Source organism: Copidosoma floridanum, unplaced genomic scaffold, assembly GCF_036245765.1.
Source record: "Copidosoma floridanum isolate Cflo_tuat_1 unplaced genomic scaffold, Cflo_Japanese_pri ptg000013l, whole genome shotgun sequence".
Lineage (NCBI taxonomy): Eukaryota > Metazoa > Arthropoda > Insecta > Hymenoptera > Encyrtidae > Copidosoma > Copidosoma floridanum.
In genome coordinates, this window is record NW_028321890.1 from 10,581,518 (window position 1) to 10,604,243 (window position 22,726).

At 35.9% G+C, this 22,726-nt stretch overlaps 1 protein-coding gene across 1 annotated transcript in view; it reads right to left on the minus strand.

Annotated features, from left to right (window-relative positions):
* The window catches only part of LOC106644480 (uncharacterized), a 49,230-nt gene that overhangs the window by 19,568 nt on the left and 6,936 nt on the right, over nucleotides 1-22,726 (minus strand). The window contains exon 9 of the mRNA XM_023391721.2: nucleotides 20,984-21,281. Coding sequence (XP_023247489.2) covers nucleotides 20,984-21,281 — 298 coding nt within the window. The remainder of the gene's footprint in view (nucleotides 1-20,983; nucleotides 21,282-22,726) is intronic.

A 22,726-nucleotide genomic window follows, 5' to 3' on the forward strand; every position in this document is an offset into this window, starting at 1 on the left:
TCGTTGTGTTAAATAATTTACTACAGCGTTTGTAGTAAAAGTAATCTGCACAATTGAATTTGTAATTATAATTTGTTGGTGTTGTGTGAAAATTATTGTTAAATTTGTTAATAAAGCTTGAAGAAGTCGATACTCCAGTCAACGAAACGTCGCTATAAAAAAACATATTGTGTTCTTTATTTTGAAGTTCACCCCAAAAGACGAACCAAAAATTCTCAAATAATAATATAGAAAGGTGTGTGTACGTGTGTGTAAGAGAGATAGAGAGAGAGAGAAAGAGAGTTAGATCAGCAAAATATAGGATTCCCTCGACTGCTTTTAATAGTTCTTGGCCATTTTCTTATACATATATACCTATCATGCTTCAAGTAAAATATTTTAACTTCATCGGTTGATTTTTTTTAATTTTATCGATTTAACAAAACCTTTTTTCAAAAAACTAGGAAGTACCCGGGGAAGTGCCCGGCAAGTACCCTGGAAGTACCCGACTGTATTGTACTTGGCGGGAACTTCCAGGGCACTTGGCGGGTACTTCCTGGGCACTTCACGGGTACTTCCCGGGTGCTTGGTGGGTACTTACCGGGGACTTGGCGGGTACTTCCAGGGCACTTTCCGGGTACTTGATTATCGCAATTTATGAATGGACTCGTTCTAAATCGTGTACAGACGACATACCCGGGAACGTAAGCAAGACATACCTAACAACAATATTTTTGACCGAGAGGTCGACTATTTTTGCAAAAATACTATCGTGTAGAGTGAAAAAATCCCTACTGATATGGTATTTTACTTTCATTCGAGGTAACATTACTTAAGTATAAAAATTTAAAGATGTTTTTGTCCAACATGAGAGTGAGAAAGACAGTAAGCGCGTGGATAAACAACTGACAACATAAGGAGCAGACAATATTTACCTGAAGGTAAAAATTTTTATATCCAACCTTTAAGTTACCAGCAGTAGCTGACGCTCTTGCGTGCGCACATGGATATAGTTCTCACTGCTTACCGACTAAGCTCCAATAACAATGTGGCAACGTCGCGAGTTCATGCGGGCGCGCTATAGCTTTCCAACCCCATTTAGGGGTAGTTTGGAACGTATTTTCAATCGGCTCCCATTTAAAAGCTATTTGCCCTAAAAAATTAATTCTAACGGGGTTTGCGTCAGAAAAAATCGCTCTACACGCGATTCTCGGGAAATGCCACCGTTACATATCATGCTGTATGTTAGTAAGATTGTTTGTTTTAAATATAACTATCTTTCAGATTCTCCCAAATAAACTATTTTTGAATGACTAAAAAGGGTACGGAAATTAGTTTTTTGATAAAAGGTTTTGTTAAATCGATAAAATTAAAAAAAATCAACCGATGAAGTTAAAATATTTTACTTGAAGCATGATAGGTATATATGTATAAGAAAATGGCCAAGAACTATTAAAAGCAGTCGAGGGAATCCTATATTTTGCTGATCTAACTCTCTTTCTCTCTCTCTCTATCTCTCTTACACACACGTACACACACCTTTCTATATTATTATTTGAGAATTTTTGGTTCGTCTTTTGGGGTGAACTTCAAAATAAAGAACACAATATGTTTTTTTATAGCGACGTTTCGTTGACTGGAGTATCGACTTCTTCAAGCTTTATTAACAAATTTAACAATAATTTTCACACAACACCAACAAATTATAATTACAAATTCAATTGTGCAGATTACTTTTACTACAAACGCTGTAGTAAATTATTTAACACAACGAGAGTCAAACATGCAAAAGTGTATACAGTACACGACATTGTTAATTTATAGCACGGCACACATTCAGGCAATTACATGAGGTCAATGTATCTAAATTAAGGTGGCTCATTACGAAATCGAAATACCTTAAGTATCAACGAAACTTAGAGGAATTATACTTGAATATGAATTGAATTTTCTCTCAAAATTTGAAGCTGTGTTGCCAGGCGATTTTTTAAAAATACTTACCTTAAAAATTCATGTTTAACTTGGGCTCTCATGGAAGGCCATACAATATTGATTAAAAATATTTTCAAAATGTACCTTAACTTTTAGTATAAAATTAGGAATGAAAAGTAGAAGTCGTAAGCTTCTCAATGATATCAAAAAAATTTGTGTGTGCCAGGTAATATTTTGGTATTAGCTATCGAAAAAGTGATTATATATCAAAAGACACAGGTCAATTGTGCTATGTCAGCGTCATGACTGGATGTTTTTAGGTCTGATGGTCTGATGTCACCCAATCAGCTGGTATACATGTGATGAGCCACCTTAATAAACATGAATTAATTCTAACGGGGTTCGCGTCAGAAAAAATCGCTCTACACGCGGTTCTCGGGAAATGCCACCGTAACATATTATGCTGTATAAAGCAAAGTTGCAAAAACCGTTGTAATCGCTAGCCACAAAGACTACTCAACCGATTTTGCTGAAGTTTTGCATACTGATTCTTGGCACTTCCTAGATGGTTTTAGTACAGTTCTTATAATCAAAAAATTAATAACGAAAGCAATAAATGAGCTCCAAGTTTTTCAAAAATATGCTAGCTTTTCACTTTAGTTCAGTACGATCCGCTATGTGACGTAGAAACAAAATAGAAGCTACCTGCAATAAAAGTAAGTGAGTCTAGTTATAATATTCCAGAGCAAATTGCTACATACTATGGTCACATTCTGTTGGTAACAGCCATACGTTACGATTCATCCTCGTTTTTAACTCTGAAAACACAAGTCTTAACCGGCCGTTGACTTCTCTCTCTCCTAGTTGGACAATTCAGAAGAGGTATCGGAATCAGGATAGCTCTCTCCCTATCAGCGAGCCCCGCTCGGGCTCTGCAATCACTTCGTCTGCCTGGATGGCTCCCTCACGCAACGGTTCCAAAGCCAGGAAAACCGGAAATTTTCCAAAACCTAGACGTGAGCTTGGAAACGAGCAGAAACCCAACGCCAAAGGCTAAATGGAGGCAATAACAGATGACCCCGATGCTCTTATGGACGAGAGCAACTCGACGCACCCATCTGATGTAACCTCCGAATATGACTCCTACCGTAAAAATCTGGAGACTGTCATAACGGAGCTCTAAGCCACAATCTCAGGTCTTCGAGTACAACAGGAGCAATCTTAAGCCATAATCTCTGAAGTTTAAGCGACCATCGCCGTTCAAAACGCCATGATGAACAAAATTGTCGGCACTTTTGCCTCAAGTCCTTCTACTAATCTCGTCAGCACTCAAATCAGGAGTGCTAAACGTAAGGCTACTACCGAAGCAAAGCGTCCTGAAGAACTCGGTCTCTTTAACGACTCATCATCCAAGTCAGAGTCCATGAAAAACCCTGAAGAAAATTCACCGACTCTTGTTAATACCCAGCGTCCAACAGCGCCTCCACCAATCATCATACGCGAGTCCAAACGCTGGCCGAAAATACACTCAGCATTGACAGCCCAGAACATCGAACTCCGCAAGGCAGTTAACGTGAACGATAGTGTCAAAATCTACACCAAGACAGTCGATGACCTCAGACACATAACTTCTGAACTGGAGAAGAGCAAGGTTGAGTATACGAACCATCAACTAAAACAAGACCGCGACCTCGAAGTCGTCTTTCGCGGTGTTTTACAGCACCTCACGGACACCGAAGTTCTCAAGGAACTTCAATCCAAAGTACCAAAGGTTAAAAGCGTTCATCGTAGTTAGTGCCAAACTAGTTCCACTCTATGAACTCTGTTTTGGCCCCAACTCTCTGCAGTCCAATTTCGTTCTTCTAATCTTTTTCTCTGCTTCTGTCACTTTCTTCTCTCTTTAGGAGTGTATAGCCAACCCAGCTGGTCTTTCACGTGGTGATAGGTTTTAGCCAGTAAGAATCTGGCACTACCATTCTATCAGGAAGATGCCTATAGACGGTTTCCTACAACACATAAAAAAAAAACAAAAAAAAAAACCAAGATTAACGATTCCCATACGATACGAGAAGACGTCAAGCCAAAGCACAGTCTGCTCTAATAATTAGGGGTTCAGTGATTATTCTTCCAATCTACCTGATGCTACCTGAGCAGATTTTGCTACAACAGCAAGCCAGGAAAAATAATCCTGAAGAGTTCGGGCAGTCTCATCAACTGGAAATTTCATCAGCCTCCTCCTTAGTTGTTCGTCCCAACGGCATATTCCCAGAGGAGGTATTGGCCCTATTATTCTTCAGGTCCACTTCCCTAACAACGGTGAAGGAATGGTTATGTGGGGAATGATCTGAAGACGAGATATTCTTCGGCAGTGGTGACCGACGTACCTCTCTCCAGCATAATCTCCGTACGCAGAGACTCTAAGGATGAGAGTCAAGATTCATGAAGCCAGCTCTCCATTATCGAGAATAATAATAAGAAATGACTGGAAGTATTACCACTGGCCCTTTTCAGGGCCATTATGAGTATTTATAATTGCTTGATTAATTTTTACTATTAAACTAAGTCAATCATTCACTGGCAGACATCACGAGCGGAGTTGTTTGTCGCGAGGCTGAGAATCCCGGCCACCGACGACCCTATATTACGCTCTCGACTCTAAGCAGGAGACGTTGGGAAAGAACTCTACAACTTGTTCTAACGCTTCAGACGTTATTATTTTTCTCCCGATTAGTCTGGTGCTATAACATCAGGCCAGAGAAGATCACTCTGAGGTAGTCATGTTTGCTGGAAACTTCAGGCAAGAAAGAGTTCAGTTCACCGGTCCTTTTTAAGGCCATTCGACGTCGAACTACTTTACCAACAAATGTATAACAACTTAACGAAAATGACAAAAAACAATATGTAGGGCTCACAAAAATTTTACCCATGCTTATAGTTGCAAGAGGGTAAATTGGAAGGAAACTTCAAATGTATACAATTTTAGGAGTCAAAAAACTAATGCAGAACATTCATAGAGATTGAAACAGCAGCGTCAAAATCAACAAATAAAGAATCCATTACGTGAGAGGGATGGTTTTCATTACAACACTGACAGTAATCACTTAAATCTCTCAGATTTTTAAATAGGTAGGATCATATGTATTTCTATTAATTGCGGCGATCAAAAATAGAGAGATTAAGCTTCAGGACTTTTTTGCTCTGGTAAGAAAGTTGTAAAATTGGAAAAATAATTTTTTAATTAAATATTTTTTGTCAGTTTTGAATCCTTACAATTTTGACAAACAGCCCTTTTACTAATTCTAACGTGAGAAAGTGCAAATCAACGGCTCTTTGAGGCCAACGACTATTTTATTGCGTAAGTAATGCACGGTACTTTTTAGCATTATCATATTTTTCCTCTAGTTAGGCCACTAGTTAAAAATAAATTTAATAAATTAATTTGAAATCCAATATTATTGTTTTTAAAAATATATATTTTAATACTATATAATTTTATCAGTTTGATTTCTTTGTTCCGATTTTATTGACTTGAAAAAATAAATTTAAAAAGAATGATTATTTCTCATTATGTGTTCTCATGAAGGATGCTTTGATAAGGACGAAAAATCACATATTAAGATAACATGAAAAATTATTTGTGTTTCATGCAGTTTAGAATTAATACAGAGTACTTTGGTTGTGGCGTCTATATCTGTGTGTGTATCTCTGCGTTTATGTGTCTAATCAGTCAGGTTTTTATTTTTTTTTCGACCGATTTTAACAATTATTTGCCAATTTTTCCAATTTCTTGATAACTGTCACCCTATCGCCCTTTTCCTTGGAGCCCGTAAGTAATATTTGTATAAAATTATGAAAGAAGATCAGTTTCAGATCTCTGATAACCACATTATCGAAAATTCCTGCAGCATCAAGGTGTTTGGTTACTGGAAAGTGCGTTTTTTAATTATTCGTTTAGATATTTATATAAATTTTTTATACATGTACACGTACTGTAGAAGAATAGAATTAAAAAAAATGTAAATCAATGTTAAAAAGATTAATATGAAAGAGTGTGATTCTCAAGAGACATTAATGGTAACGAGGCAAATAGAAAAGAAAATGCTGAAAGGATAAGATAATACTCTAGAACTACAAAAGCTTGAAACATTAAAAAATGCTCCTTACAGAGAAGCAGTAGTTTACCTAATGTACCTTCCAAGCTCCACGAGGCTAGACATAGCATTATCAGTAAATTACTTGGCTAGGCAACAACATACACCAATTGAAAAAGACTGGCAAGATGTAAAGAGCATTTTTTGTTATTTAAGGGGTGTAAAAGAGTTAGGTTTAATTTGTACAGCCAAAAAAGAAGAGGTAGAGTAAAGGTATAGTATGATTGTGTGATAACAAAGCTGCTAGAAAGTGCACACAAATAGATGGTAGCTATAAATTAGAAGATTTTGACGCTTAGGTTGAGGAGATAGAGAGAAGATTAAAAGAGGGAGAGAGCGAGAGAAAGAGAAAGAGAGAACTTGTAAAAAACCTCCTATGGCTGATTCCCATGGAGATTTCATCAAATATTGTGTATCTATGGGTAAAATAAGAACTTAATGGGTTTCAAAAAATGGAATAAATAAATCACTATTAATGAATGCAAGAGGAAATTTATCAAATGCAATCAACAACACTTATGCTGGGGCAGTGATTACTTAAGAACCATTCTAATTACAAACAGTTATGAGATCCAAAGTCAACTTTTTTTATCTATGAACTGCTTGGATTACAATGGTCTTTTCAAATAATAATTTTTTAAACAACAATGCATTTCACAACACAACCTATACAGAGTATAACCGTTCTATGTATTAGTTTTACACCGTCTACTGTACACTCGACAGCATTGATTGGTTACGTGTGAAATTTGAATGGTTTAATAAAAATTTTGAGCACCACTGTCATGTAGATACAGTAGATTTTGGTGATAACAAGCTCGCATGATAATTCAGTTAATTTTGGGAACTAGTTCTTATGGTAACTCCTCATTTATTAAGTATTCTTATTGCAATGCAGTTATGGTTTTAGGCTGCGTATACACGCTGCGGAAATTTACGCCGCAGTACTTTGGCAAGACAGTCTTTCTATAACTATATACACGGGGAGCTTTACTCTGATTGGCCAACCAAAATTCCGTCGCGTAAATTTTCGCAGTGTGTATACGCAGCCTTAGTTCAGAAGATGATCAGTTTTTCATTTCTTAGCATTGGCGATTGGTTAAAATCAACCAGTAATCTAATATTCTCTCTCTCACTCTCTCTCTCTCTCTCTTGCTCTATTAATATTTGCTCACGTTTTTCAACCGGTCACTATGGATTTCACGAACTTTACAAAGTTCATAACTTAAAATAATGACAGTTATTACATTGTAAGTTTGCTGTACACTAGAATTTTTTTTTTATAAATACAATGTCTCTTACAAAGTTCTTAATATAAAAACATTAATTATCAAACTGTTTCTCACATATAAAAATACAAACATTATTTAAGAAATATTTTGTTTGTTCATATTGATACTGAACTCTTTTTTACCACACATTAAATAAGAAATATAACAAAAAAGCTAGTTACTTTTAGATGATAAGTAGTGTAGTTTAGAACTTTAAAAAGCGGAGAACTTCATGTACAATCTATTTGAACCCAAGTACAAAAAATGTTGTGATACACTGAAAAAAAATTAAAAAGTCGGTAGTCTTGTCATTTTATTGCTATTATGATTTTTGATTATTTGCTTTAAATTTTATATACTGCTTTAAATAAAGAACATAAGATTCTTATATTATGATACAAGTTTTACCTGGAAGATGTTACCTTATTATCAATAAACAATACTTACTAGGTTGTTACTAGTTCTGTTAGGGAGAAATTATTTATTGTATTAGTATTTAGTATAGAATAGTCCCCTTGCACACGAATAATGTCAGCTACTCGTTTTGCATAGAATTGCTCGTTTTTGTACCCATTTATTATTATTTTTTTTTTTTAATAATTTTTTCCAAAAAACTATTCCAATGTCTTGTAAAAAGTACCAGTTTCATAATGTATCACATAAAAGGATAATCGTAATTAATTTAAAATGGAACCGTCTTCGTAAGACCCAATGCTTCCATGCTCGTAAATTTGGTGCTGACCTCCGGTATAGGCGGTGCTACCTGAGATGTGCTCGAACACAATTAGTCATGTAGTTATGTATAAGTCATCACCCAAATTATCCCACTACTGACCTTTCCTATTTCAGACTAATTGCGCTTAGGACAATAGTAAAAGGTCGTAAACTCATTAGTGTACAGTGCGGGGTTACTCGAGAGTGCAATGAGACCGCCGTTCCTCAGTCCTCATTTATTCTCTAGTGAAGTGCTCTAGTGTCCACTTGTGGTTACTGCTTCCATTGTGAACCGAAGAATTGCGACTAGTGAAACCGAAGTTTACTTCATAGTGAAAAATGAAGAGGATCTTTTCCAGCTGGTGCAGGATAACTAAAGTGTCTTTCCAGTCCCTTTGGCGCGGACTAAATGATTACCAGCCGAGTAGTCAGGTAAGTTTCGATGAACATTAAAAATTAATTGAACTTTTGCCTTGAGCACCAGACTAAATGTTAATTTTCCTCGTACACAAGCTGTGAACACCTACATTTAAAAAATGGGGCTGGGGTTCATCACAGAGCTAGTTTTGGTACTTCCGATGTATAGTGTTAAGTCTGACTTTCGAGACATCGGTGTTTTTCTTGAGCAGCTGCTTTTTTGCACCATCTATTTTTTCTGCGCGCTTTTTTGTTCTTTGCTGTACTTTTACGCTGATTGAAGCGAAAATCTCACAACCATGTACAGCATTATTTTTTTTTTCGTGCGAGTAGAAAATAATTCATTGGATTCTGTCTCGTGGCGAGAGAGTCGCAGGTGACTCGCTCGCCTAGTTGAAAAATAAGGAAAAGGAAAACAAATAAAGACACTGCGTTTTTTGAGGGGAAAAAACCTTGCGGTAAAAAAACCCCTTTTATTGAAGAACACAACTAAATTTACATGCACTTGACTCGACTACGAATTAAAACACGCACGCACGCACGAGAGCCGCGAATTACAGCTGTTCGGGTTTAATACGCTATCGGATACACAACAGATTGACTACACTAACACTATGTCGACGAGTGCACTCGCGAGAAACGCCGGTAAAGGCTCAGAGAGATATTATTGCCGTGTCAGGGCGAATTGAGTGTGTTATTGCCGTGTCAGGGCGAATTGAATACGATTTAGGTATTGCCGTGTCAGGGCGAATTGAGTATGATTTGTATTTGAGGCAACGGAGCTCCGCGCGCATTAAGGTGTCTCAACAGACTAGCTCAGCCATGCACGCAGGCACACGAGCGTAACGACTTAAGATGGCAGCGGCGCACAAGCGTGCGCGCCGTGAATATGTATATATGCTTGTAAGCTGACGAGGCAATGACGGGTCATCACGTCGTCAGCCTTATGAAGGCATGTACGACTGTACAGATTCAGTGCATGTGCGATTATCTCTTTAAGACAAGAAGCATAAGATAAGCTCTCAGAGAGACATATCATTTTGAGTCAAGAAAATCGGCGCGATGAAATCAAGTCTTTTCCCTAGGACCGAATGACAGGCGCCACGTGTACTTAAAACAGAGAAAAAAAACCAAGAAAGTTGAATTTCTCTGCTCGTATGCATGACGCATCATTTATTTGGAATTTTGGTGATTACAGTTTCGGTGCACCGGAAAGGGCCCTTTTTTCTTTCTATCTCTCAAGTATATGCACACATGTATTCAAATGGCAGCATCAAATTAGATTTTCGCTCTGAAATATGAAGAGTTTAGTCCGTACTGATATATTCGGTCAACCCATTTATTATTCACGTACATCATATGGACAAGCAAGAAAAATTATCTGCCATATAGTCGACACGATGTTTGTGACACACTGTGCAAATTACATTTTAATGGACTTTTCACTTGTGAGACATTGTGCAAATTACATTTTAATGGACTCTTTATTCGGTTGAGGGTCATAGGGAATCTTATTTTCCCAAAGCTACCTTATCATGTAAGGTTATCCATTTATTTATCGTTCGTTTGGTTTGTAGCATTTTGAATCGTTTGCCGAGGGCAAACTACACGCTGCTATCGCACCTGATCCGCGTGCTGCACCACATAGCCCAGCGCTTGGAGCACAACCTCATGTACGCGAGTAACCTTGGCATGTGCTGTGGGCTAAGTCTGCTCTGGTCCCAGAGTCCCTCAGTCAACCAGAGTCGAGCGATTTCTGCCCTCGTGGAGATGCTCATCCAGCATTGCGAGGTCCTGTTCAGCGAAGGGGTCGACCTGCTTTTCGGCGCAAAGCCAAGCAACAGAAAAGCCAAGGACAGCATCGACAGTCTACACTGTGAGCACCAAACTTTTCTTAAGACTCACGAAAGACTTCACACTATAAAAACTGAATTGAATCGTTTTTTCTCTCGTTTTATCGTAGCTGATAGGATTTTCCTGGATAACCTCTGTTTGACGGAACCTCTGCGCAAGGATTGCATGTCTTTGTTCAGGGATGATGGACTGACGCTGTTGGACTGCGAGATCTTTTTCCCCGAATCGCCGGTGGGCTCCGAGGACTCAGCTGTCAAGCTTCAAGAAGCCGTAAAAAAAACGCCGAGAACCTCATGGAGGAGGATAATAAAATTCTCGGACATCATAGTGGACTACAAGAGGTCATCGCAGCAGGACGCCAGTCTGTACGACTTTGGAAAAGCACAAGCAAACGTGGACGGAGACGCTGCCACCACTGCCTCCGCGACGCCGGCACTCGAAGCCTGTCCATCTTAACTTCTAGGGTAAGCGCGAACTGGCCACTGCTGCCATCTCAAATTTCTTATCGTCCTACACCGTAACCTCGGGTGCCTATCGCGACTAGGCACTTGAAATCCATCGTTGGCGAAGAAAGTTGTGTCTGATTTTGGATGCAGCTGCACCTAGGGACACGTATTAGGACTTTTTTTTTCTTGTGCTCTTATTCATGTGACTAAGTGGTTATGAATCAAATTGAGATAAAAAAAGAAAAACAGTTACGAGTGCAAGAATAATTTTAATAAAAAGTGTACTTTTAGCCAATAATTGGGCTGTTGAATATAGTTACTATTAAGTGCCTATAGTCGAACGAACAAACTCTCAGGCCAAGAGAGGTATTAATAGAAAAAATTACAAAAGCTAGTCAACTTGTTTTTGTGGACTTACTTTGTTTTTGTACTTTCTTCTTTGATCGAGGGATGTCGTAAGACATTTTTAACTAAGCTTTATCGAGTAATGAATGTGTTAAAGTGAACTAGCTTTTTCATGCGATGTTAATTTTACATTCATTGTTATTTAATATTTAGAGTGTACAGCGTTTAAATGATAAAAAAATATAACTTGTATTATACATTAACATCTTTTAGTGTAACTTAGTTTATAAATAGATTGTATCATAGTCAACAGAATTTCTAAATAGTCTATAATTAATTTACACATGGTATTTGTACATATAAGGTATATCTTTTACGTCGTTAAAGTTTGTTAATACAAATGCCATTTAACGAAAATTATTAACTTGATTTTATTATCAAATAAAATTACATATCGTATTTTGTACATAAATAAACTTTTTTTCATCCCATATAATTTACCCACATGCTCCGATAATTTTATTAATAAGTTTTTCCATTCATCTTTGTTTTTATGGGTATCTTTTTATTATAGCCAAATTTCATTATATGAAAAAAAATGTTAAGAAATAAAAGTTTTGCATGTGTTTTAGATTCAAAATTAAAGTAGTGTTTTAAACAGTAAAAAGTTGCACTGGTTAAATAGAAATAATTTTTAACAATAAATTGAAATGAAAAAATTTACTTTACATAAATAATCAAGATTTTCAAAATATAACTTCTTTAACTAATAATTGCATTATAAATGAATTATAATATTGTTACATGTCTTCATAAAATAATTTTACACAGATAAAGTGCAAAACTTTTAAGTCTTAACATATTCTTTCATATAATGGAATTTGGCTATAATTTTCGTAAAAATTCAATTTTTCGCTATGATTTGCATGAAAAAATGATTTTTACAAGTTTTACTTGAAATGACTATATTAAATCTTTAACCAGTTATTCAAAATTTACTTCTAAGACCCTATTTACTCACCTCACTATTGGAAAATAATGTAAAGTATTCGAGAAATGCCGAAAATCAAAAGAAAAATGGGAAAATTGGTGTTTTTAAATTTTGTTTTGTAAAAATATGTTAAAAAACGAGTGTTAGCAAAATGTAAACTGTACCATTTAAAAAACCGACCTTGAAAATTGTGGGAAAGATGTTTTACTCATTTTTTGTACGGACGTTTTCACGGTAATTAGTCCGAAAGATGAATATACGTATATTATTTAACGAAAATTGATATTATTTTACATTCAACACTGAAAAAAAATTTGCAAAACTTTTTTATTATTTAGGTTACTACCAATGAAAAAAAAACCAGATGTGGGTCTCAGGACCCCCGGCAAATGTGAAACTTTCAACTTAAATGTTATTAAACTCGGTGTAGTAGAAACTGAGAAAATTAGAGTACACCTAATTTTAATAGATCTTTCAAAATCCCATATTAAAATAGTGAAAATTTCAATATTATTACGTATTCGAGCACGCGCGTGCATAGAATAAATACACCTTAATATACTACTTATTTTATGATTCGCGCATTCTAAGTACTTTTATGTTTGCTTTGATATATGTAATACATGTACGAATTGTTGGTCATGTAATACAGAACGAAACAAAAATTTTCACCATACTGCACCGAAAGAAGGTACACTTTTGTCCCATTACACGGGACAAAGATACCTTTTATTTAAAACTAATATTCGTGCATTTGATATGACATTATATATGTACAATAAATTCTTGTAGGAATATTTATACGTGACAAAAAAATTTTTTTTTTAATTTTGGCTGCCGTAAAAGTAAAATAATCCTTTATATCTTATTAAGATTAAGGAAAAGAATAGACATATAACTATTTTCCGTTATAAAATTGTAATTTTTAATTTCATTCGTTTTCTATAATAACTTATAATTTAATATTAAAATTCACCCGTGCTTAACTAATTTCTACTGATCTCAAAATAAATAAAAAGAATGTAGGTTTTGGTCAAGTGACAATTTTTGTTATAATACATTATAGAGAACAGAAAATAGATCAATCTATAGGTAGAATATGAAGGTTGTAGCTTTGCCTTTGAGATTTGACTCATTATTTTCAGAATTATTACGATTATTTGTATGAATCCGTGTAACACATTTTTGCCCCTCAATAATTATATTATTTACTATATGTGTAATTATTTTTGGCCTGTCGGGCTTCCTTTTCGAGATAGGATGGTTTTTCTATATTTGGGAGGTTATGTTGCAACATGAATTTTTTGAAGATTTTGTCAACGTCTGTATTGATTTTCTAAACATGTCATACTAAATAAAACAATTTTTTTGACTTAATCTTTTCAAGATACAGTTGAAAAACAAAAAAATTTAGGTTATGATTGTGCATAGTCTAACCCCTTTATTTGTGCGCGTCAATCATGTGGTGCTCATGTAGAAAATGCGTAAAAATAGTTATTTTGGGTCCATCGAACTTTCTTTTCAAGATATGACTGTTTTTAGAATTTTGAGAGTTTAAATTATAACAAACTTTTTCGAAGATTTTGTAAATGTCCATATTAATTTTTAATACACGATATACAATAGAAAACGGTTTTTTTACTCGTTCTTCTCAAGATGTTGTCAAAAAAAGAAATAATTGAGGTTACGTTTGTGCATAGTATAGCCCCTCTATATTTATGCACCTCGATCATGTAGATCTTCGTAAGAAAACCCGTAGAAATTGTTATTTTTAGCCAATTTTGCTTCCCTTTCAAGATACAGTGTTTTTTCTTGTTTTCAAAAGTTAAGCTGTCGTATCATACATATTTAATATTTTACGTACGTTTTTTACATACATATATACATATGAAAAGATAAAGAGAAAAAAAAAGATTTTTACTATGTTTTTTCGAAGACTTCAAAGAGATCAATGCATGTTTTGTGTCAGACATTATTTACCTGATTGTACCTTAGCTGTAACAGAGGCCCAGTTTAGCCCATATTACAGCCACGTTACGATTCCCACCATGCAGATCCATCCCTGCAGTAGGTATACCTACTCTATATATAGAGAATATAGAGTACTATTAAGAGAGAACCCGAATAGAAATTGTAAGTGGGCAGTTAGTAGGGCCTACTTAGACTACCTCTCTTGTCAACTGAGGTCCTACGTTGGCAGCGTCACGTCAGGTGGCGTTTGGTAGGCCCTAAGTAGGCTGCCTCCGTTGACGTAATATAACCACCTTTCAATCGATAAGTGTAGATATGTACGTATGAGAATACACATTCTATTCTAATTAAACAAAAGTCATGCTCCATTTCAAACGAATCATACTTAATTTTCACAAAAATTTTCTATTACGGCATTGTTAATCACGTGTAGTTACAAAAATGTAACCCTAAGATAAATAGAAATTTTATATAAATGAAGATACAAATGTTACCTTAAAAATATCTCTCATTCACACTTGATATCAAGTTTACAATATGAACATGTGATTCGTTAGTTAATTCTGAGGAACTATTAAATAATGACCAAGAAATGAATACAAATTAAGTGCTCACACTGTAGTTTACTTTTCTTTCATACAAAAATATATTGACTCAATTAAATGACAGATGAACTTGATATGACGGCGGACATCTAAATAACAGTGTACAGATCGTTGGATGTTAAATTTCGTTATCTTAGTACGGTTTTTAAATAGGTTTTATTGAAATTTCTTAAAGCAACAATTATTATTTCTTATTCAGTACTTTAAGAAACTTTGTTTAGTTGACAACAAATTGAATGTCGATTGATTTTGTCAGTCTCATATGTATAAGAATTTTTATTATTTAAATAGGACTCGATGGAAAACACTCGTAACTTGTGTACCTACGTATAATTTTACGCTACAGTTTATTATCTATATTTACACTGCAACTGTAACTGATACAACTCTATATACGATTCGAGAGGTAAAATAAAGTTAGGTTATGTAGGCTGCCTAATGAGTACCTCACGCATGCCCCCTGACGCGCCTACGTGTGCCCTCAGTAGGCTGCCTAAGTAGGGCCTCACGAACTAGAGAGGCAACCGACTTTCATTTCTGTTCGAGAAGTTATACCATATAAATGGATTTTTTTGAAGTGAAAACTTCTTATGGCGCGTTGGGCACTTTTGTGGGTGAGCATTTTCAGCCGTTCTCGCGACAGACGAGATTTTACACAGATATACTCCGCGTGTATTCTTATAATATATGTGTATACTGTACGCGCTCTTTGCATGGGCATTCATTCGTGCTCTCGCGACAGACGAGATTATTACCTATATGTATACTAAGAGCTTAGCTACTAGTATATATGCATACCTATAGGTATGCGAGAGCGCTGCATGCTATGCATGCATACTGGATCTCACCGCGAACTACTTGGCGCGAGAATTCAAATTCAAAATCGTATGATTTTTTCAGCAGACAGTAGGCGCAGAAATTCAAATTTGAAAGAAATCTTTGTATGTATTGGCTAATTAATGCCTAAAAATATTGGATAATGTTGTATGATTATAGAGATCAAGAGGTCGTCTATAAGAGAGAAAAAAGGTGTTTCGTCCCGAGAGCACGCCAGGACTCATCCGTAAGGCTGATGACGTGCTCCCTGCCTTAGACACAGAAGAGGTGTGGGCTTAGAGTGACTCGATCGCGCTTATATATCAATCGTGCGAGAATTTCGCCGCTTGACGGGAGCGAATATCAGGAGCTTGGCCACCTGGCGAGTAGAGCCTGAAGCGCGAGAGATGTGAGACGCCACATGATTACATACATAAATAGTATACCAAGAATTCTTTTGAATTTGAATTTCTGCGCCTACTGTCTGTTGAAAAAATTATACGATTTTGAATTCAAATTCTCACGCGAAGTAGTTCTCGGTGGGATCCAGTCAGCAGCGCTATGTGCGATCAAGCATGAACTGTGAGCGTGGAATAATGCTCAGACCAACGCTGATACGCAGTCTTTGCATGGGCATTCGTTCGTGCCCTCGCGACAGACGAGATTGAGAGTTTTTTATCTTTATTTTTTTATGTACAATTTCTCATGTCGCGAGCGCACCTAAAAATGCTCACCCAAAAAAGTGCCCAACGCGCCATAAGTTCAAGTTTTCACTTCTGCCTGCACTCCCGGAGTGCTACTTGTACTTGGTTTTATATTATAGTGCTCTACGTCCGGCTCTTTTAATAAGGGCACTACTATGGGCACTTAGCACTTGGGAGGAGGAAGGAAAGAGGGATGAGAGGCCACCCAGTACTGGGAGGGGGGTAGAAGAAATTAGGCAATAATGCTGCGAGGAGGTCGCCTAAACCTTCCTCGAGGAGCATTGCGTGGTGAAAAAGTACATGTAAAAAATCACAAATAAGGTACTTGCCCGAAAAAGTTGCACCGGCCGGGAATTCGAACCACGGTATCCCGCGTGCCGCCCCACGACCTAGCCGACTGAGCCACCGCGCGCTTAACAATATATTTAGATACTTATGTGCAGGGTAGCGTTCGCTAGCTCGCTTGTTAACTCGTTTCACGGAATGTAGAAAGCATGCCTAAAGAAGTTTCACTTCAAAAAATTATTAAAGAGTTTTAGCTTGAAATTTAAATTTGGCACTGTAGGATACCCTGAAAAGGAGAATTCCTTATATTCTTGTGAATTCGAATATTTCTTGTTTTACTACATTTTTTAAATCTTCAGACAAGACATAACTTAGTTGTTGATTAAATTTGTTTTCTAAATTTAAATATTTCAAGATTCAAGATTTCAATTAATAAAAAAAAAAATTTTAGCTTTTTAATACAGAGTGAAAATAAACAATCTAACGAATAACAAAGATTTTTACGAGGACGTGAGATAAAATAACAAATTTAAATACACAACTACTCCATTACAGTCGACAGAAATTCACACCGTAAGTTAACGTTAGTTCAGCGTATGACTCACTAACACCACTCCATACATATCACTCGGTGAAACCTAACACCATTACGCCGAGTCGACGGTTTTAAAGGAATTTAAATTATAAAGTATATTGTAAGTAAAAGAAAATAAGCCTTTCGGGCCAACGGCTGGTTCCTGATGAACAAAAATTAAATTTATTTATTTATAGAACGAATCTACGAGTTTTGCTCTTTACTTAGAAGTTTGGATGTAACACATATAGAAGAGACAATTTGAACTTAGATTATGATTTTTCTTTTGATGCTTAAAAAATCACAAAGCAACTAATAGTTGTAGTCTTTTAACAATCATAGGTTTTCCTCGATTATTTTTTCGTTGTCAAAAGCAACCAGTTTCTTCCAGTAAGAAGTGATGAGTTTGACGTAATACTTGAAAATGTTTACGAAAATCTTCGTCACTAAAATCATTAATAACATGTGAAAAATTTACGGCTGGTTCTTCACGTATTGGTATTGCTACACATTTTTTCTTTTTCAAAAATACTTCAAAAACGACATCATCCTTATCAATATCGTCATCATCACTGCTCTGCCTATTCCAGATATGTTTAAAACTTAATAGAGTCACTCAAATGAATCTTTTTTTACTTACCTCTATTTTGCAACAAAATTAATAAACAAAAATTTACCACGGTTACTTATATCGAGTACGAATTTTCAGGAGTGCAGATCTGTTTAGCTGTTTTCTCATTGGCTATTTCACACACATAATTGGTAACGGAAGACGGGCGCCGAATTCTGGAATTTTGTAACGTTTCAAAATCAAATTTTTTGGGTGCCCCAGCCACCCGCATTTTGAAATATGCCCATACTGCATACACTCACTGAATTGCTCATGTGTGCAATAGAACTTTCAACAACATCTTACTTTAATTAGAATCGTAAGTATGGACAAACAGGGCTGATACAACTACATAGAGTAAATGACTAATTCTGCAAACTTTGAGGATTCCCGACCATAGACTATGTACCCAGTTTGAGTTAGATGGTGGGTCATTGAAGAATAATAAAACGGAATGGAAAGGATCTAGGGTAAACAAAATGTATTGAAAATAGAAAAAGTATAAAGTATCTGACAAAAAGCTATTACTAAAGAAAGTGTTAAGAATAAATTCCTAACACCGTGTATTTTTCATAAATAGGATAAGATGTGTGATGGAAAACTCGGAAAATCCCCGAATAAAGTATTGATTTCTTTGTCTAGAATCTTACCTTTGACAAAATCAAAACTATGAAATAAGCTGTTAATAAGTTTGGCTAGAACTGACCTATATCATTTTTATTAATATCACGTTTATGCTCATCTGATCTAGTCTCTAAATTTAAGCGACACCTTAACTTTCAAAATATGTATTTATTTTATAAGTTGACAGTGTCCCAGGTATTAGTTTTTTGAATCTAATATATTTCTTCTAAAGTAAGATGAAGTTGATAAATTTATGGTTTATCGATGTTTTCATAATTAAATAATTTTAATTTTTGTGGGGGGGGGGAGAGACTTGATGAGCTTTAAAGACCATGGTGTTCCTTGAAAATTCTTGGGAATGGTCGTAAGAAACTTATAAACAACTGTAACGTGGTAGCTAAAGCTATAATAATACATACATATATGTATATATATATATTATAGTGCTCATCGTCCGGCTCCTTTAATAAGGTCACTACTATGGGCATTTAACACTTAGGAAAGGGATAAGGAAAGGAATGGGAGGCCTCCTATTACTGGAAGGGGGGTAGGGGGAAATTAGGCAACTATTGCTAGAAGGCCGCCTAAACCCTCCTCGAGAAGCATTGCGTGGTGAAAAAGCACATGTGAAATCTCACAGAGGTACTTGCCCGAAAAGTCACACTGGCCGGGAATCAAACCACGGTCTCCCGACTGCCGATCCACGACTGAGCTGACTGAGCCAACGCGCGCTCTTACATACGTATGTATATATATATATATATATATATATATATATATATATATATGTATATATATCTTCAAGAGCGCGCGCTGGCTCAGTCGGCTAGGTCGTGGGTCGGTACGCGGGGAGACCGCGGTTCGATTCCCGGCCAGTGCGACTTTTCGGGCAAAGTACCTCTGTTAAATTTCACATGTGCTTTTTCACCATGCAATGCTTTTCGAGGAGGGGACAGGCGACCTTCTTGCAGCAAAATTGCCTGATTTCCCCCTACCCCCTGCCAGTAATAAGAAGCCTCCCTTCCTTCTTCCAAGTGCTGAGTGCCCTGAGTAGTGCCCTTTATAGGAGCCGGACGTAAAGCACTATAATATATTTATACATATAAATATTTATCCCGATCAGAAATTTAACGGGTGTGCCACCTTAGTTAATGAGGTCCCACTTAGGCTACCTAGGTGGTACCCCATTAGGCGCGTTACGGGATGAATTAAGGGTCCATCGTAGGCTGCCCTAGTAAGCTAGCCAAAGCTGTTGAAAAGATTATATATTTCTGTGTTAGGGTTAAATATATGTGACCATAATTGAATTCTTCCTTATCTGCACGGCCGATAAACTCCATAACTGCATAGCACGCATGGTAAATCAGGTACATGCTCTTATGATTATTGTATTAAATGTAATGATATACCTACACAAAAAATACAAAGGGTTAGGTAAACTTTCTTTGCTATTGGGGCACACTAGAGAGGACCACATCTACGCCCCCGTGACGATGCCATTCTAGGACCACCTGTGGTGAATTCAGCAGCCTAGTGTGGACCCCATCATCACCCCACTAAGGTTTCTGATCGGGGTAACACATTTCTAATGTGTATTCTCAGTGCTGGGGACTATAAGGTCTATAAACCAAGAAGAGAGAGAGAGAGAGAGAGAGAGGGACCGAAGACAATAACAAAAGTTGAATGCGTATGAGGCATGATTCTGTGATTATGTGTATGAGAGGGAGAAGAGAGATGCATGAGCCCATGCCGCGTTGGGAACGAACCGAGGCCAGGGTCGTCGCGTCGATTACCTATTTAATTTTTGGAACCTCAAATTTGTAGTCAACTGCAGTAAACGACTACTTGAACTCCTCCTCCAGCCAACATGATTCTACAGCTATTGCTATTTTCAGGGAAAATTTTACCATTGCTACGGTAAATCATAGATTCGTTCGACCAAGGTGCTCCGAGCGCTCCGAGCAACCCTACAACTACTGAGGCGTATATCTATATTTACGGTCTTGGCCATAAATACAGGTATACACCTCAATGACTCTTGGGTCACTCAGAGCGCTTGAAGCACTTAAGTGTAACAAATCTAAATTTGTGAATAAATAATACAGACAAGCAGAGGGTCAAACGGATGCGTCTTTTAAAGATAATTTTTGCATATTTGTATTTTTCTTAACTGGGGAGACAAATAATTATATATACCACTAACAAAATGAACAGCAATCTTATTAGTCGTTTGCCAACCTTAGCTTTATCTTGGATAGCAAAGCACATGGGATCTAAGATTTTCTTAACTTTCTCCTGCTAGATTTGTTTTACAAATTATTATTTGGATGGAAAAAATAATTCTCATTATGCAATCATTACTTATTCTAATATTTAAAATTTTTACAGCATGTTTTTATTGTAATATATTTAGAAATATTTTATTTCCAAAAGATGTGAATCAGAGAATAAGAATTATTTGTATTGAGAACATTCTACTCGTATCGATAAAAAGTTGAAAAAAATATCATAGAAAATTAAAGATATACAAAAGTAATTAGTAATGATGGTAATACCAAGAATATATGTAAAGAGTATCGCAACGTAACTAATCTTCAAAAACTACTTAATTTTCAGTACTTATTTCAAGCTGAAAATTTTGTGTTTTAAAAAAATTGTTTTACTAATTAAATGTGTAATTAGAATATCATTTACCTTGATTCCGTTGCAAACAACTTTAGCTCTTATTTTAGCCAAAATCAGGTCTATGTTTTTATCTTTGGTTTGGCTATTGGTAGTCGTGGAAATATCTGGTGTATGGTCTAGTTTTTTTTCAGTAGTCAACGAGTCATTCAAAGACTTTGTTAAATCATTTAAGAAATTTAAGTATTGAAATCCAAGATCGTCGTTAAATTTATATTCCAAAGATAAAATTTCATCGTGAGTGAGGGGAATTGCTGCAATCGCTAAAACTCGACGAAGTTGTGCTCGAGAAATGTGGCCTCTATTGTGTCTATAAAATCATTCGATAGAATATAATAAGGTTGTATGTTAGATGCAAAAAGTATAGTCTTTTTCAGTAAAAAATAGTTCAATAACCTACAAAGAGTTGAAAACAAAAATAATTTTAACGATTATTGATGCTTACAGAGACACACTCTCCACGTTAAAATATGAAGCAAAAAATGTCTGGGAAACCTTCTATTTACCCTCTGTTAATAACATTGTATTTATGATACTCATGCCAGACAGATACCTATAAGCTCCGTGCACAAAGACACCAGCGCCAACTTGTGGCTGTTTGGCGAGTCCGCGTGCTTACGAAAATACACAGGGAAGCATGGTTGTCTAAAGTCAATAATTTTTTTCATTATTATCAAAATCTTTCTTTATAGTCTGATCATCTCAATTAGAATTTCTAACTCTTTAATTTAACGATGATATTTTTTTCAGCATGAGGTTTTTCTTTAATAAGTTGTAAAAGAGACATGTTCCTTTGTCGATTGTACGTGTGAGCTACGTTGCATGTGTCAGTAAAGTATGTGAGAGATATAGAGAAGACTTAGTGTAGTGCTAATACATGCAATATAGCTCACATGTACAAGCAAAAAAGGAACATGTCTCTTTTACAATTTATTAAAGCAAAATCTCATGCTGAAAAAAATATCATCGTTAAGTTACGGAGTTAAGGATTCTAATTGAGATGATCAGATTACTAGAAAGGTTCTTAATGTTATAATGGAAAAAATTATTGACTTTAGGCAACCATGCTTCCCTGTGTATATTCTCGTAACCACGTGGATTCACCAAACAGCCACAGGCTTGTGTCTTTATGCACGGAGCCTATAGGCATGTCAAGTTTGGGTGATGAGCACGTATCGTATAATGTTTAAAATTTTTTTTACCATGCATTTGCGCTATCATGGCTAGATTTTAGTAAGCGTCTATATTCTATAATATTATTCACAGATATTATAAATTCAAACGATGCGTGTAAATCACCCAAATCTGGTCCATACCAGCCTTTACACCATATCGTAAACTATACATTTAAGGAGGATTGGATGAAAGTTAAAAATGTAGATTCATGCCAAATATGTTTGTTGTATTTGAGCACATCAGGAGTGCTAATTAATTTTTTCAGATTTTATACCAGGGAAATTTTCGACAAAAAATGGTTAATTTTTGAAGAAAAAGAAATTGTTAATTTAATACGGTCTTTTATGATAGAACAACATTAGGTTACTTTTTAATGAAGATAAAAGTATATTAAAAATGTGTTTGAACGAAAAAAAACATTCTTATAGATATCTTGGTATAAAAGGAAGATTCTTGACAAAAAAAGTTAAGCCTTGCCAGGCACTTATCATTATAATAAATAATTACAATCGTACAGTTTCAAGTTTGTAGAGTGCAAGAGGATGTACGCTGTAAAGGGGGTACATCTGCGTCAGGACT